At 43.1% G+C, this 15,839-nt stretch overlaps 1 protein-coding gene across 1 annotated transcript; it reads right to left on the reverse strand.

Annotated features, from left to right (window-relative positions):
* Positions 1-1,750: 1,750 nt before the first annotated feature.
* Positions 1,751-12,550, reverse strand: LOC139568384 (zinc finger protein 135-like). Its single transcript, XM_071390167.1, has 3 exons — positions 12,141-12,550; positions 9,370-10,924; positions 1,751-7,918 (listed from the first exon to the last, which is right to left on the reverse strand). The coding sequence occupies exons 2-3, from the start codon at positions 10,429-10,431 to the stop codon at positions 6,251-6,253; spliced, it is 2,730 nt and encodes a 909-aa protein (XP_071246268.1). The 5' UTR covers positions 10,432-10,924; positions 12,141-12,550; the 3' UTR covers positions 1,751-6,250.
* Positions 12,551-15,839: the final 3,289 nt, after the last annotated feature.

Below are 15,839 nucleotides of genomic sequence, written 5' to 3' on the forward strand. Positions count from 1 at the left end.
CAAAATATGGCTACGACAAAATAAAAGCCGTATGATGCACGAATCACGTTTACGCGCTTTCTAGCTCGAATGTACAGTATGGATTTATTAGTCGTGCGGTGAGCATAACTGAAAATGTTATAAGGAGTGTCCCCCATTTTGAATAGCAATTTTAATTTGTCTTTTCACGCCACCAACAGTCACCCGATGCAAAAGCACAAAACTCTGCCATGAATGACGGACTGAAATGAAGATCGACATTTTTTAGATAGGTGACAAATAATGGTAGTATAGCAATCTTATCCGGGTAATGTGTGTTTATGTAAAAAATTACACATATGACTATTGTTATCTAACTTAAGATAGAATTACACCTTTATTGTCATTATTGATCAATTAGAAAATAATTACAAATCTAAGATTTTTTTTAATTTCTGTCCTCACAAAATGTTGATGTAACACTACATACATGCACTTTGCCTGTGACGCTTGAACCCTTGGTATACTAGGACCCTAGATTATACTAGGACCCTTGGTTATACAAGGACCCTAGGTTATACAAGGACCCTAAATTATACTAGGACCCTAGATTATGCATAATCCTTCTTACTCATAAAGATCTACTCCAACAACACATTGCTGTCACCATTTTTATTAACTCTAGTTGGTGTTCAGCAATAAATTGACAACATTCCTTGAAATGGACAACATACACTACATGACCAGAATTATGTGACCTGCTCGTCAAACATCTCATTCCAAAATGATGGGCATCAATATGCAGTTGGTCCCCCCCCCCTTTGCTGCTATAACAGCCTCCACTCTTCTGGGACGGCTTTGGAACATTGCTGCGGGGACTTGCTTCAATTCAGCCACGAGCATTAGTGAGGTCGGGCACTGATGCTAGTAATTAGGCCTGGCTTGCGATTAGGCCTGGCTGGGTGAGGTCAGTGCTCTGTGCAGGCAAGTCAAGTTCTTCCACATCGATCTCGACAAACCATTTCTGAATGGACCTCGCTTTGTGCACAGGAGCATTGTCATTCTGAAACAGGAAAGGGCTTTCCCCAAACTGTAGCCACAAAGTTGAATCATCTAGAATGTCATTGTACGCTGTCGTGTTAAGATTTCCCTTCACTGGAACTTAAGAGCCTGAACCATGAAAAGCAGCCACAGACCATTACTTATCGTAGGCTTGTGTGCAGCTGCTCAGCCATTGAAACCCATTTCCTAAAGCTCCCGACGAACAGTTATTGTGCTGATGTTGCTTCCAGAGGCAGTTTGGTACTCGGTAGTGAGTTTTGCAACCAAATTCAGACGATTTGTACACGCTGTGCGTTTCAGCACTCGGTGGTCCCGTTCTGTGAGCTTGTGTGGTCTACCACTTCGCGGCTGAGACGTCGTTGCTCCGAGATGTTTCCACTTCACAATAACAGCACTTACAGTTGACCTGAGCAGCTCTAGCAGGGCAGAAATTTGATGAACTGACTTGTTGGAAAGGTGGAATCCTATGACGATGCTACGTTGAAAGTCACTGAGCTCTTCAGTAAGGCCATTTTACTGCCAATGTTTGTCCATGGATATTGTTTGTCTATGGAGATTGCATGGATGTGTGCTCGATTTTATACACCTGTCAGCAACAGGTGTGGCTGAAATAGCCAAATCCACTCATTTGAAGGGGTGTTCACATACACAAGTATCTTAACATCAACCCTTGATACAAGAACTCAACTTGAACAGGGAGCCGAGCAGCAGTATTTCAGTTTGAGACAGATTGACAAAATATAATTATATTCCCAAGTTATACATACAGGATACAACAGCATGGCATTTTTTTATGTATTATGAACTAGTCATGGTGGTAAGACTGCTGACAAGTCTTTTAAAACCAGAAATCAAGACACATGGACCCAATGGGCCCAGTCCTAAATTCCCCCTAGACCCTAGACCTAGATCCTAGACCCTAGCCCCTAGTCCTAGACCCTAGTCCTAGACCTTAGACCCTAGTCCTAGACCCTAGACCCTAGCCCCTGACCCTAGCCCCTGACTCTAGACCCTAGTCCTAGACCCTACGCCATATGCACTTGTGGAGATCGGAGAGGTTTGGTCAGGTGTAAGCAATATGGTAATAGCTCTACCACTCAATGATAGGCGGAAGTCATACCATATTGCTTACAACCAATTAGATTATCTTACATCTCCACAAGTGCATAGGGTCTAGATGTCAATTTGGGATTGGGCCCTTCTCCAATGACAGGAAGTCAGCTGTATAGAGTTGTACATTCAGCCGTTTGTCTCTGGTAACCTCAGTCATCTAGATCTGCCAACATGGAGGGGTTGTCAAGGTGACGCTATTACCGCCAGGCCGGCAATCACAAGCCACGACGGCAGTCAAATTCCACGTGACTGTTTAGTCACGGTAATTAGGCTTTTCTGATGCTACTGATTGTCTTTAAGTAGCCTACAGAACTTGCGAACTGCCTGGTACTCAGCACTGTATTGTCCCTTTAAATCACTCTGACATAAATGTAAATGTAATCGAACACTTCATCAGAGTCCTTGAGCTCATGTTGCTCAACATTTCTATAGGCTATGTAATTGCGTGAGAAAACAGAGTGATGGCCTCTATTAGAAAGAGGAAGATCCCATCAGCTTTCTGTAGGCTAGGCCTATTATATTTATAAACTTTCATTATATTAAGCACATTGCTTCTCTTTACAATAGGAGTATAGACTACCTGGCTGGCATGAAAATGAACCACAGGAAAAAACATCCTCCATTTCGTTATTTAAGTGCATAGTTGACACATTTTTTCCCCCATACCCCTGTTTCGATACAGGTGCATGATAATGTTCCATTCAAAATCAAAACTAAATTTCACACATATTCTTTAGTATATGTAAATACAACATTAAATTAAGAATAGTCTGATGGGTGACAATATTAGCCTATCACTTGTGAATGATGCCCAGCTTCTGCAGTAAGGCAAGGAATAACTCATGCGTTTTATTGCGACTTTTTCAAATCCTAGTCGCACACCGTATGTAGCCCAGCCCATAGGCCTATATGGCTTGATAAGGTATTTATCACAACTAAAGTGGCCAAATAACTCCTTAAAATGAAGCACAGGAAGCACAGGTAGCCTAGTGGTTAGAGCGTTGGGCCAGTAACCGAAAGGTTGCCAGATCTAATCCCCGAGCTGACAAGGTAAAAATCTGTCATTCTGCCCCTGAACCAGACAGTTAACCCACTGTTCCCTAGGCCATCATTGAAAATAATAATTTGTTCTGAACTGACTTGCCTAGTAAAATAATAAACATTAAACAGCTTTATAACCGGTGTAGAGCCTAATAAGCTGTGCGAGAGTTTCAAGCTTAGGGCAAATCATTTTCACCATAAATATGCATATATATATAATATATATAATAATAATATATAATAAACTATTACATGCACAATCGTATTTACCTTCGGGAACAGTGTTTTCCTGCTAATTGATTGCATTTTGGAACATTCGCACTTATAGCCAAACCACCGTGTTCATCGATACAGTTCTAATATGAAGAAACCCCCGTGTCCATTGATACAGTTCTAATATGAAGAAACCCCCGTGTCCATTGATACAGTTCTAATATGAAGAAACCCCCGTGTCCATTGATACAGTTCTAATATGAAGAAACCCCCGTGTCCATTGATACAGTTCTAATATGAAGAAACCCCCGTGTCCATTGATACAGTTCTAATATGAAGAAACCCCCGTGTTCGCATCGATACAGTTCTAATATGAAGAAACCCCCGTGTTCGCATCGATACAGTTCTAATATGAAGAACTAGCCTCATAGAAATAGTATAATAGTTTATCAACATTTTGAGCTAAACGTTCTGATCTGTTGCACCAGCCTCGTTGCTTTAAAAAATATATATATGTTTGGATGCGAGTTGCTGTATTCATTTGGGATCTATTGCATTCCACAAGCTGTCCTAGAGTATGTTTGGCATATTTATTCCTTGCACAGAAGAACAGTTAACCAATAGCATAGATCAACTTTTGCACTATGTGGGGGATAGTACATTGGCATAAGCTAGTGCTGTTGCTGTTGGTTAGACCGACTCATCTGATTGGTTGACGAAAAGTAAAATGTGGACAGTTGTAACATTTTCAATATGCGCCTCGGAATTGGACGCGCGCAGTGACGCCCCCGATGTGTCTGTCTTCATTCACTTTTAGCCTACTTCTTAGCTGAAATGACTGTGACATGGACCCGATCACGTGACGGGCATTGGCTACATCTGAAGGAGCCATATGAGTGAGAGTAATTATAATTATTATAACACTCACATTGGCCATAAAAGGCACAGATTTTTTTATGGGGCCTTACAGCCACACAAGGGGGATGCCACCGGGAAATTCGAGGCCTGGTGAGAATATTGTCAAGTGCTTGTCAAATTGTGAATGAGAGACTGATGAAGTGTGTTCAGCATGCGACTTTTTTCAAATCATCAGAGTCCCATCATGCAGCCTTATAATATGTTAAGAATAAGAACATATCTCAACGTTCGTATCACAACGAAAGTCGAATTAATAACTCTGAACGAAGCATATGGGAGAACCAGTTTCTTTGTTAACCGCTCAACACAGAAAAGTGTTAATTTCCTTTGAAATCATTTGGGGAAAATATCCTTTCTATTTTATTAAGCTGTGTTCAATTGTGATATATTAAATTAAATGTTTATACTTATTTTAAATGTATTTTTTTATTTTCACTAGGCAAGTCAGTTAAGAACAAATTCTTATTTACAATGACGGCCTATCCCGGCCAAACCCTAACCCGGACTACGCTGGGCCAATTGTGCGTCGCCCAATGCGACTCCCAATCAAAGCCAGTTGTGATACAGCCTGGAATCGAACCAGGGTCTGTAGTGACGCCTGTAGCACTGAGATGCAGTGCCTTAGACCGCTGCGCCACTAGGGAGCCCAAACGTCTGCATCAGAGCCTTGTAGGTTAAGCGTGGAAGCCAGGAGATTCTAAACATGTTTATGATAATTAAACAGTCAATTGCCATGAGACCGGCAGTTATTTACTTGGCAGTTATTTGCTTGACAATCACCTGCTGACAAAATGTCATGACCGCCACAGCCCTAGTGAGGGCCGGGCAAGGGCACGTGGTAGGTAGGGGTTTGGGACGTCCTGAATTCCAAATGGCACCCCATTGGCCCGGGGTCAAAAGTAGTGCACTATATAGGACATAAGGTGGTATTTGGGACAGGCTGAGTCTAGGGCCGTGTTCCAATACTTTAGAAATGCTTCCTTCTGTACATAGCCTGTAGTCTTGTGGTAACACAGCTGGATGCTCTATGTATGCCTCAGCCTCCCCACTGGAGACCAGGGTTCAATCCCTGCATCTACTCTTCACTGTCTTCCCTGCTCATCTGTCTCCCCCTCTACTTCTAACCTGTCTCCATTAAAAACAATTACAACATCAAATATACCCACCTTTAAAAAAACACATCCTTCACATCTTGTTTCCTTGAAGTAGTAAACACATCTATAAGGGATTGGACAGGTGTAAACCAGGTTACAATGGTGTCTGATGTGGGTAGGGGTAAGGGACATGCCGATTGTGGGTAGGGATAAGGGACATGCTGATTGTGTGGTGGGTAGGGATAAGGGACATGCCGATTGTGTGGTGGGTAGGGATAAGGGACATGCAGATTGTGTGGTGGGTAGGGATAAGGGACATGCTGATTGTGGGTAGGGATAAGGGACATGCTGATTGTGTGGTGGGTAGGGATAAGGGACATGCCGATTGTGGGTAGGGATAAGGGACATGCTGATTGTGTGGTGGGTAGGGATAAGGGACATGCTGATTGGGTGGTGGGTAGGGATAAGGGACATGCTGATTGTGGGTAGGGATAAGGGACATGCTGATTGTGTGGTGGGATAAGGGACATGCTGATTGTGTGGTGGGATAAGGGACATGCTGATTGTGTGGTGGGTAGGGATAAGGGACATGCTGATTGTGGGTAGGGATAAGGGACATGCTGATTGTGTGGTGGGTAGGGATAAGGGACATGCTGATTGTGGGTAGGGATAAGGGACATGCTGATTGTGTGGTGGGTAGGGATAAGGGACATGCCGATTGGGTGGTGGGTAGGGATAAGGGACATGCTGATTGTGTGGTGGGTAGGGGTAAGGGACATGCTGATTGTGTGGTGGGTAGGGATAAGGGACATGCTGATTGGGTGGTGGGTGAGCTCTTTTCATGTGTCTCTTTAATCACTCCAAGCCTTCTCACAATGAAGGGCACCTCCCGCTTCGTTCCATTCTTCTTTGCGGTCTGCAACGTCATCATCGGATTGGCTGGGACTCATGGGCTCCGCCTTCAGTCCGATGCTAGGCAACCAATCGCTGTCCTCAACGTTGCAGTCTACATCATCAGCATGAGCCTGGCTGAGACTCACAGGGGCACCACAAACATCCTCCTCTTTCAGCTGGAGTGACCGAGACATTCCCTGCTCCTCCGATTTAATTGAATCCACATTAATTTCCTCCCTACTTCCTGTAGGGTCACTCCTCTGAGTGTCAAGCCTCTTAACAACCATTTCTTCTCCTGGGTGAGTTTTTCTCATGTGTCTCTTTAAGTTTCCAGAATCACTCCAAGCCTTCCCACAACGAGGGCAGACGAACGGTTTCTCCCCAGTATGAGTTCTCAGGTGTCTCTTAAGACAGCCAGCCTTTTTGAATCCCTTACCGCATTTAGTGCACAAGTGTGGTTTGAGAAAAACACTTTCTGACTGGGAAGTAGTCACATCACTCTCCCTCTGCTCTGGTGTGTGACTCTCTAGATCAGATTTCGCCTCCAGTCTGTTGCTAGACAACCTAGTTCCTCCCTCGTCACAGTCTTCAGAATAATCATCGGCTTGGTTGGGATTCATTGGTGCACCGCTAGCATCCACCAGTATCCTTCTGATGTCCTCTTTCAGCTGGAGTGACCGAGACGTTCCCTGCTCCTCCGATTTAATTGAATCCACATTCATTTCCTCCCTACTTCCTGTAGGGTCACTCCTCTGAGTGTCGAGCATCTTAACAACCATTTCTTCTCCTGGGTGAGTTTTTCTCATGTGTCTCTTTAAGTTTCCAGAATCACTCCAAGCCCTCCCACAACGAGGGCAGACGAACGGTTTCTCCCCAGTATGAGTTCTCAGGTGTCTCTTAAGACAGCCGGCTTGATGGAATCCCTTTCCACATTCAGAGCACACATGTGGGTTCTTCAGAGGATCACTTGGCGGGTGTTGTGTTTTCATGTGTGATTCCAGTCTTTCTGCAGTTATGAAACTCTTCTTACATTGACCACAACGGTGAGGGTGATCTGTGTGAAAAACTAGCCGGTGATGTTTTAGGCTTGATTTTACAATGAATTGTTTCCCACAATCCGAGCAGTGGTGAGGTTTCACTGTGTGTTGTTTAACAGTATGCCTTCTCATGTGTCTCTTTAAGTTTCCATAATCACTCCAAGCCTTCCCACAACGAGTGCAGATGTACGGTTTCTCCCCCGTATGAGTTCTCTGGTGTGTCTTAAGACTGCCGGCCTGTGTGAATCTCTTTCCGCATTCAGAGCACATGTATGGTTTCTCTCCAGACAGATACAGTAAGTGTCTTTTCAGATTGGTTGCTGTGGTAAAATTCTTCCCACAGTGATCACAGATATGGGATCTAGGCCTGTTTCCTGAGAGGGTTTTGTGTTGTTCAGCATTAGACGAGCTGTGGGATTTCTCTCCTGTCTGTGTTGCCTTGTGTATTTTAAGGCCACTCTGCCCCGGTGTCTTCCTGCAGTCGACAAGCCGCACAGACACCCTCTTCAGACCACACAATAAGGCGCTACCGGGAGAGGCACGCCCCGGGGACTCTGGGAGGGTGGAGGAGGGCCAGAGAGGCTTGTCCTGGAAATCAGAAAAATAGAGATGAAATCAAAAATCAGGGTGCAGGGATTTTTCTGCCATTGAAATCCTGGAAAAACAGTTTCAGGGTAAAGGACTGAAACCAGATAGAAAGTAGAAAAGATAACAGACCGATACATGTATCAATAATGTCATCTGAGAACTAACAATCAAAATAAACACTAGACAGTCAGGGAGAATAAACAATGCCAAAAACAATTCATTTAGCAGAATTGATTTAGATTTTTGTTTGTTTGAGCAGAATAACACAGCATTAACCATGGCAAAATGTATATAGTTCAAGGAAATTAGCTTCAACCTGCAAAATCTTCTCTCAGGTCCATGGCAGAATACGTAGAAACGCAAAAAAAAATGTTGCTTTAAAAATGTGTTAAAAATCTCTCTCAGCTCCATGAAGAAATTTGTAGAGTTGCAGAAAATTGGCTTAAAAATGCTAAGAATTCTGTACACCGCCAAGATGGGGACCTCTAAAATGCTGTCCAAAATTCAACTGAGCTAATGGGCCGACCCCGCCCATCGACACACCCCCATGCCGCACCCATTGCCACGCCCCCATGCCAGACCCTAAGCCCATTTTTGATCCAGAAAAACCCTTAGTGTGGGAAACGCTCTCCTACCTGTCAAGGAATTTTGAAGTCTCAAGAGTCTTTCCTCGATAACTCTGCCTCCTCCTCAAAATGCATTGGAGGACAAAGTCCAAGAGGTGGAGCCTCAGTGATTCTCCTCCCAATGCATTGAAGGACAAAGTCCAAGAGGTGGAGCCTCGGTTATTCTCCTCCCAATGCATTGGAGGACAAAGTCCAAGAGGTGGAGCCTCGGTTATTCTCCTCCCAATGCATTGGAGGACAAAGTCCAAGAGGTGGAGCCTCGGTTATTCTCCTCCCAATGCATTGGAGGACAAAGTCCAAGAGGTGGAGCCTCAGTGATTCTCCTCCCAATGCATTGGAGGACAAAGTCCAAGAGGTGGAGCCTCAGTGATTCTCCTCCCAATGCATTGGAGGACAAAGTCCAAGAGGTGGAGCCTCAGTGATTCTCCTCCCAATGCATTGGAGGACAAAGTCCAAGAGGTGGAACCTCAGTGATTCTCCTCCCAATGCATTGGAGGACAAAGTCCAAGAGGTGGAGCCTCGGTTATTCTCCTCCCAATGCATTGGAGGACAAAGTCCAAGAGGTGGAGCCTCGGTTATTCTCCTCCCAATGCATTGGAGGACAAAGTCCAAGAGGTGGAGCCTCAGTTATTCTCCTCCCAATGCATTGGAGGACAAAGTCCAAGAGGTGGAGCTTCGGTTATTCTCCTCCCAATGCATTGGAGGACAAAGTCCAAGAGGTGGAGCCTCAGTGATTCTCCTCCCAATGCATTTATAAAAAGGAGGTTGGGGAATCAAGGAAAGAGTGTTGAGAAACAAAATACATAATGAGTGGAAATTACTCACGCAACTGTGGCTCTCTGGAGCTGACTCCGCCTCCAGTCCGTTGCTAGGCAACGTAGCGCCTCCCGCTTCGTTCCAATCTTCTTTGCGGTCTGCAGCGTCATCGTCGGATTGGCTGGGACTCATGGGCTCTGCCTCCAGTCCGTTGCTAGGCAACGTAGCGCCTCCCGCTTCGTTCCATTCTTCTTTGCGGTCTGCAGCGTCATCGTCGGATTGGCTGGGACTCATGGGCTCCGCCTTCAGTCCGATGCTAGGCAACCAATCCCTGTCCTCAACGTTGCGGTCTACATCATCAGCATGAGCCTGGCTGAGACTCACAGGGGCACCACAAGCATCTTCCTCTTTCAGCTGGAGTGACCGAGACGTTCCCTGCTCCTCCGATTTAATTGAATCCACATTAATTTCCTCCCTACTTCCTGTAGGGTCACTCCTCTGTGTGTCGAGCATCTTAACCATCTCCTTTCCTGGGTGAGTTTTTCTCATGTGTCTCTTTAAGTTTCCAGAATCACTCCAAGCCCTCCCACAACGAGGGCAGACGAACGGTTTCTCCCCAGTATGAGTTCTCAGGTGTCTCTTAAGACAGCCGGCCTGATGGAATCCCTTACCGCATGTAGTGCACAAGTGTGGTTTGAGAAAATCACTTTCTGACTGGGAAGTAGTCACATCACTCTCCCTCTGCTCTGGTGTGTGCCTCTCTAGATCAGATTTCGCCTCCAGTCTGTTACTAGGCAACCTAGCTCCTCCCTCTTCGTTCCATTCTTCGTCACAGTCTACATCATCGGATTGGCTGGGACTCATGAGTGCACTGCTACCATCCTCCTGTATCCTCCTGATGTCGTCTTTCAGTCGGACTAACCAAGACATTCCCTGCTCCTCTGATTTCATTGACTCCGTATTGTCCCACATTTCCTCCATGACTTTACGCCTTAATAAGCGATGATTCATACCTTTAATTTCAGAGCCATCCATTCCACAACTTTCACACAGGTCGCGTAAATTGTCCTCAGTTAAATTCCATAAACTCTTTTCGATTTCATCCATCAACGTTTCCCTCTCTGAACTCATTTTGTCTCAGCAGAGTTAGAATGTTTCTTGGTTTAAAAAAAATCTATAACAACTGGTTATTGAACGGAGCTGTGACTAATGTGAGGTGTCTCTCTCCTGTGTTTTCACGGGTCTCCTATATCTCCCTTCACACTGGGAGCTTTATTTTTTATTTAACCTTGATTTAACCAGGCAAGTCAGTTAAGAACAAATTCTTATTTATAATGACGGACTACACCGGTCAAACCCGGACGACGCTGGGCCAATTGTGCACCACCCTATGGGAGTCCCAATCACGGCCGGTTGTGATACAGCCTGGAATAGAACCAGGGTGTCTGTAGTGACGACCTCTAGCACTGAGACGCTGTGTCTTAGACCGCTGCACCACACAGGAAGCTTCCGGAGGTGCTGTTCTGCCCGTCTCTCTGGCCAAGACATTCCAGGGTGAGCCTTATCTCAGAACACCAGATCTTCTTCCTGTCACCAGAACACTGGAATCTCTTTGTGAGGTCACCTGTGTAAAAATAGGCAGACATGGTGTAAAGGACAAGTCGGACGGGATCCGTTTTTACCAAACTGCCCCCTGTAATTTATTTGTATTTTTCCTCATTCAAAAATTGACCGTTATGATGGAAGCCTGGAGGCTGTTGTAGGCGTGCAGATATTTCAACTTGTCTATGGAGAGCCTAATATAATATTGACTTGCTTAAAGATCGGAGAAAATCTAAATAATATCAATAAGAATCGTGAACTGTATGCAGACATCTATTTAAAACTGTTGTATTTTGCCATTTATCAATTCATTGGCACAATGTCATGCGTTTAATCTTTTAAAAAGAGAAATAGGCACTAGAAAAGTTTATATATGACAAAAAAATATAACTTATCCGTATGCTATGTACATAGCTAGCACTGCACAGCCTTGTTCCCATGTTCTTACCCAAACTGCAAGCAGCACCTGTTAAACGCTGTAATACCCTTCAAAACACAGTGATGTCGATTCGCTCAGGATAAGTACTATCAGAGGATCTTGGAGTTTGCCAAAAAAAAGAACTGGAGGTTTTTCCGGGTTAGAATTATTATTCTCTCTCCATGTGAAAATTACTGGACATATGGCAGATTCGCACGGGACTAAAAGTAGGTTAGTTGAGTTTTGTGCTCGTGCGCATAATTACTTTACCCGATCTCCCCCAGTAAAACTAATCCCGTCCTAATGGGGACAAACGTCATTTGTACGGTCAAATATGTAGTGACATTCTATTTCTGTCAAGTCCATGAAATGTTTAAATGTTATATATTTTACCGTCACTATTTCATGTTTACTTAATAGAACAATATAATAGAACAACATTAGTGATCTTTAATAGCATTTAAATTGAAAAGGTTTCCACAATCAGGACTTTTATTTTGAAGGTTACAATTTGGAATTTTGGAAGCTAGCTAGCTAACTAAATAACATAACAGGAACATTAGGTACAACAGCTCATTAATTATATGTAGAGTCCCCTGCCTGTTCTTACCATACAGAAAACAATTGTAATTTTATTCCTGTATCGTCTATGTTTGATCATAGATTCAAATTAGTTAGCAGGAGCTATTGATCAGCTAGCTACCCAACTAAAAAAGTAGCATTCTGAAGAGCAGGTACATAACAGTAACTAAGTTATGCAACCCTTACGACTAGGTAACTACATCGTTTGAACAACCCCGATACCTAATGCTTTACTGACCAGCAATATTCCAAAAATTGTCCCATTCTTGCTTCAATGAAAGAAGAATGGCGTCCGCCATCTTTGGTATTGATACCGTTATGAAGAGGGCAAGAATAACCAGAGATACCTTAATGGAGATGAGAAACTCCCGTGTAATCGTGTTAACGACCATTGTGTACGTTGCCCATGCTTCGTCAATGGGCCGCGTGGTGCATTCTGGGGGATTATTGGACAACGCACTCACTCCGTCTGGAAGTGAATGAGAGTCCATTGGGCTCCAGCTCAAAAACCCAACATTAGCATGAATTACGTGAACAAGAAGTACAACATTCAAAAAAAAAATATCGGGGTGTGAGATAATTAACTTGTTCGCTGTAATATCGTATAGCTTTAAAAATCCATGACATTACGTACTATTGAGGAAAATAGGCAGGTGTCTCGACCCTGACTTTTAAGAAGGAATTGCGTGCCGATTCGTTTTTACAACCACGTGACGCAGCATGACAACGTGAACACGTTGGTGGACATTCATATTGGCAGAGGTCGAAAAAGGTACCCAGTTGTCATACTTCAGTAAAAGTTAAAATACCTTGAATAGAAAAGTAGAAGTGAAAGTCACCCAGTAAAATACTACTTGAGTTAAAGTCTAAAAGTATTTGGTTTTTAAATATACTTAAGTAACAAAAGTAAAAGTATAAATCATTTCAGGACCTTATATTAAGCAACGCAGACAGCACCATTTTCTTGTTTTTTTTAAACGAATGGATAGCCAGGGGCACACTCCAACACTCATTTACAAAATATGCATTTGTGTTTAGTGAGTCTGCCAGATCAGAGGCAGAAGGGATGACCAGGGACTTTCTCTTGATAAGTGCATAAATTGGACAATTTTCCTGAACTGCTAAGCATTCAAAATGTAATTGGGTGTCAGGGAAAATGTACAGAGTAAAAAGTACACGATTTTCTTTAGGAATGAAGGGGAGTAAAAATGCAAGTTGTCAAAAATATAAATAGTAAAGTACAATACAGATACCCAAAAAAATGACTTAAGTATTATTTTAAAGTACTTTACACCACCACCACATTTATATCCAGCTGAGATTCTCATCTCCTCATTCTCTAATAGCTCTGGAATAACTAAGCACTTCCATGTCACGAGTTTTGGAATCTTTCAGAATAAGAGTCACTGGGCAGCCAATCAAAATGAGTTTTTCCCCACAAAAGGGCTTCATTACAGACATAAATACTCCTCCGTTTCAGCTGTCTGGGTGGCTGGTCTCAGATAATCCAGCAGGTGAAGAAGCTGGATGTGAAGGTCCTGGGCTGGCTTGGTCATCTTGAACTTCTTCCATTTTCTAATAATTGCACCTACAGTTGTTGCCTTCTCACCAAGCTGCTTGCTTATTGTCCTGTAGCCCATCCCAGCCTTGTGCAGGTCTACAATTTTATCCCTGATGTCCTTACACAGCTCTCTGGTCTTGGCCATTGTGGAGAGGTTGGAGTCTGTTTGATTGAGTGTGTGTACAGGTGTCTGTTATACAGGTAACGAGTTCAAACAGGTGCAGTTAATACAGGTAATGAGTGGAGAACAGGAGGGCTTCTTAAAGAAAAACAGGTCTGTGAGAGACGGAATTCTTACTGTGAGAGACGGAATCTAAAACAAAAATCCAGAAAATCACATTGTATGATTTTTAAGTAATTAATTTGCATTTTATTGCATGACATAAGTATTTGATCACCTACCTAGGTTGACCTGTTTGTACCATGTAGTATCTGCTTGACCATGCTGTGGGTCATGTTGACCTGTTTGTACCATACAGTATCTGCTTGACCATGCTGTGGGTCATGTTGACCTGTTTGTACCATGTAGTATCTGCTTGACCACGCTGTGGGTCATGTTGACCTGTTTGTACCATGTAGTATCTGCTTGACCGTGCTGTGGGTCATGTTGACCTGTTTGTACCATGTAGTATCTGCTTGACCGTGCTGTGGGTCATGTTGACCTGTTTGTACCATGTAGTATCTGCTTGACCACGCTGTGGGTCATGTTGACCTGTTTGTACCATGTAGTATCTGCTTGACCATGCTGTGGGTCATGTTGACCTGTTTGTACCATGTAGTATCTGCTTGACCGTGCTGTGGGTCATGTTGACCTGTTTGTACCATGTAGTATCTGCTTGACCGTGCTGTGGGTCATGTTGACCTGTTTGTACCATGTAGTATCTGCTTGACCGTGCTGTGGGTCATGTTGACCTGTTTGTACCATGTAGTATCTGCTTGACCATGCTGTGGGTCATGTTGACCTCTTTGTACCATACAGTATCTGCTTGACCATGCTGTGGGTCATGTTGACCTGTTTGTACCATACAGTATCTGCTTTGTGGCCTTCACCGGAAAGATATTGCACCCCTGTTCTGTTATGACACAAACATGTGTGTCGTTGAATTTATACTGAACAAAAATATAAATGCAACATGTTAATGTTTTTGTTTTTGTTAAGTTTATTTTCACTGTATTAATTAAACATGAGCTAAAAAATAAAAGATACAAGAATTGTTGAATATGCACAAAAAAAGCATATTTCTCTCAAATGTTGTGCACATATTTGTTTACATCGTGTTAGTGAGCATTTGTCCTTGGCCAAGATAATCCATCCACTTGACAGGTGTGGCATATCAAGAAGCTGATTAAACAGCATGCTCATTACACAGGTGCACCTTGTGCTGGGGACAATAAAAGGCCACTCTAAAATGTGCAGTTTGTTCGCACAACACAATGCCACAGATGTCTCAAGTTTTGAGGGAGTGTGCAATTGGCGTGCTGACTGCAGGAATGTCCACCAGAGCTGTTGCAAGATAATTTAATGTTAATTTCTCGACCATAAACTATACCATATTCAACAATATCTATATTCAAGTCAAAAACAGCAGTAGCAACAATATTGCAGAACATAATACACCATCTGGATCGGAGCCAGTCAAACTACTGTATTCTCAGACCGGTGATTCACAATATGGGCAATAGCAACAGCTCCCCCTGGTGGCCAGATACGGACATTGAAGAGGCTCCCATTTCAAATCAAATACAATTTTATTGGTCACATACAAGTGTTTAACAGATGTTATTGCGGTAAGTAATATCTAACAGTTTCACAACATATACCCAAAATACACGTAAATCTAAGTAAGGAATGGATTAAGAATATACATACATACATATGTCAGTGGCATTGGACTAAGATACAGTGGCATATTATAGAATACAGTATATACATATGAGATGAGTAATGTAAGATATGGAGACATTAAAGTGGCTAGTGTTTCATGTCCTTAAAGTGGCCAGTTATTCCTAGTCTATGTCTATAGATTAGGAATCAAGCTGTTTACACACAGATTATTTCACTTATAATTCACTGTATCACAATTCCAGTGGGTCAGAAGTTTACACACACTAAGTTGACTGTGCCTTTTAAACAGCTTGGAAAATTCCAGAAAATTATGTCATGGCTTCAGAAGCTTCTGATAGGCTAATTGACATCATTTGAGTCAATTGGAGGTGTACCTGTGGATGTATTTCAAGGCCTACCTTCAAACTCATACTTCCACTTTGACATTATTGGGTATTGTGTGTAGGCCAGTTACAAAAACAAATCTCAATAGAATCCATTTGAAATTCAGTCTGTAACACAGCAGAATGTAGGGGAAAAGTAAAGGGGTG

Source organism: Salvelinus alpinus, chromosome 2 (genome assembly GCF_045679555.1).
Source record: "Salvelinus alpinus chromosome 2, SLU_Salpinus.1, whole genome shotgun sequence".
Classification (NCBI taxonomy): Eukaryota; Metazoa; Chordata; class Actinopteri; order Salmoniformes; family Salmonidae; genus Salvelinus; species Salvelinus alpinus.

Coding starts and splice junctions, on each gene's coding strand:
- LOC139568384 (XM_071390167.1), bottom strand. CDS start 10,431: ATGAGTTCAGAGAGGGAAACGTTGATGGATGAAATCGAAAAGAGTTTA. Junction 7,919..9,369: donor CTCCAGAGAGCCACAGTTGC/GTGAGTAATTTC, acceptor TCTGATTTCCAG/GACAAGCCTCTCTGGCCCTC.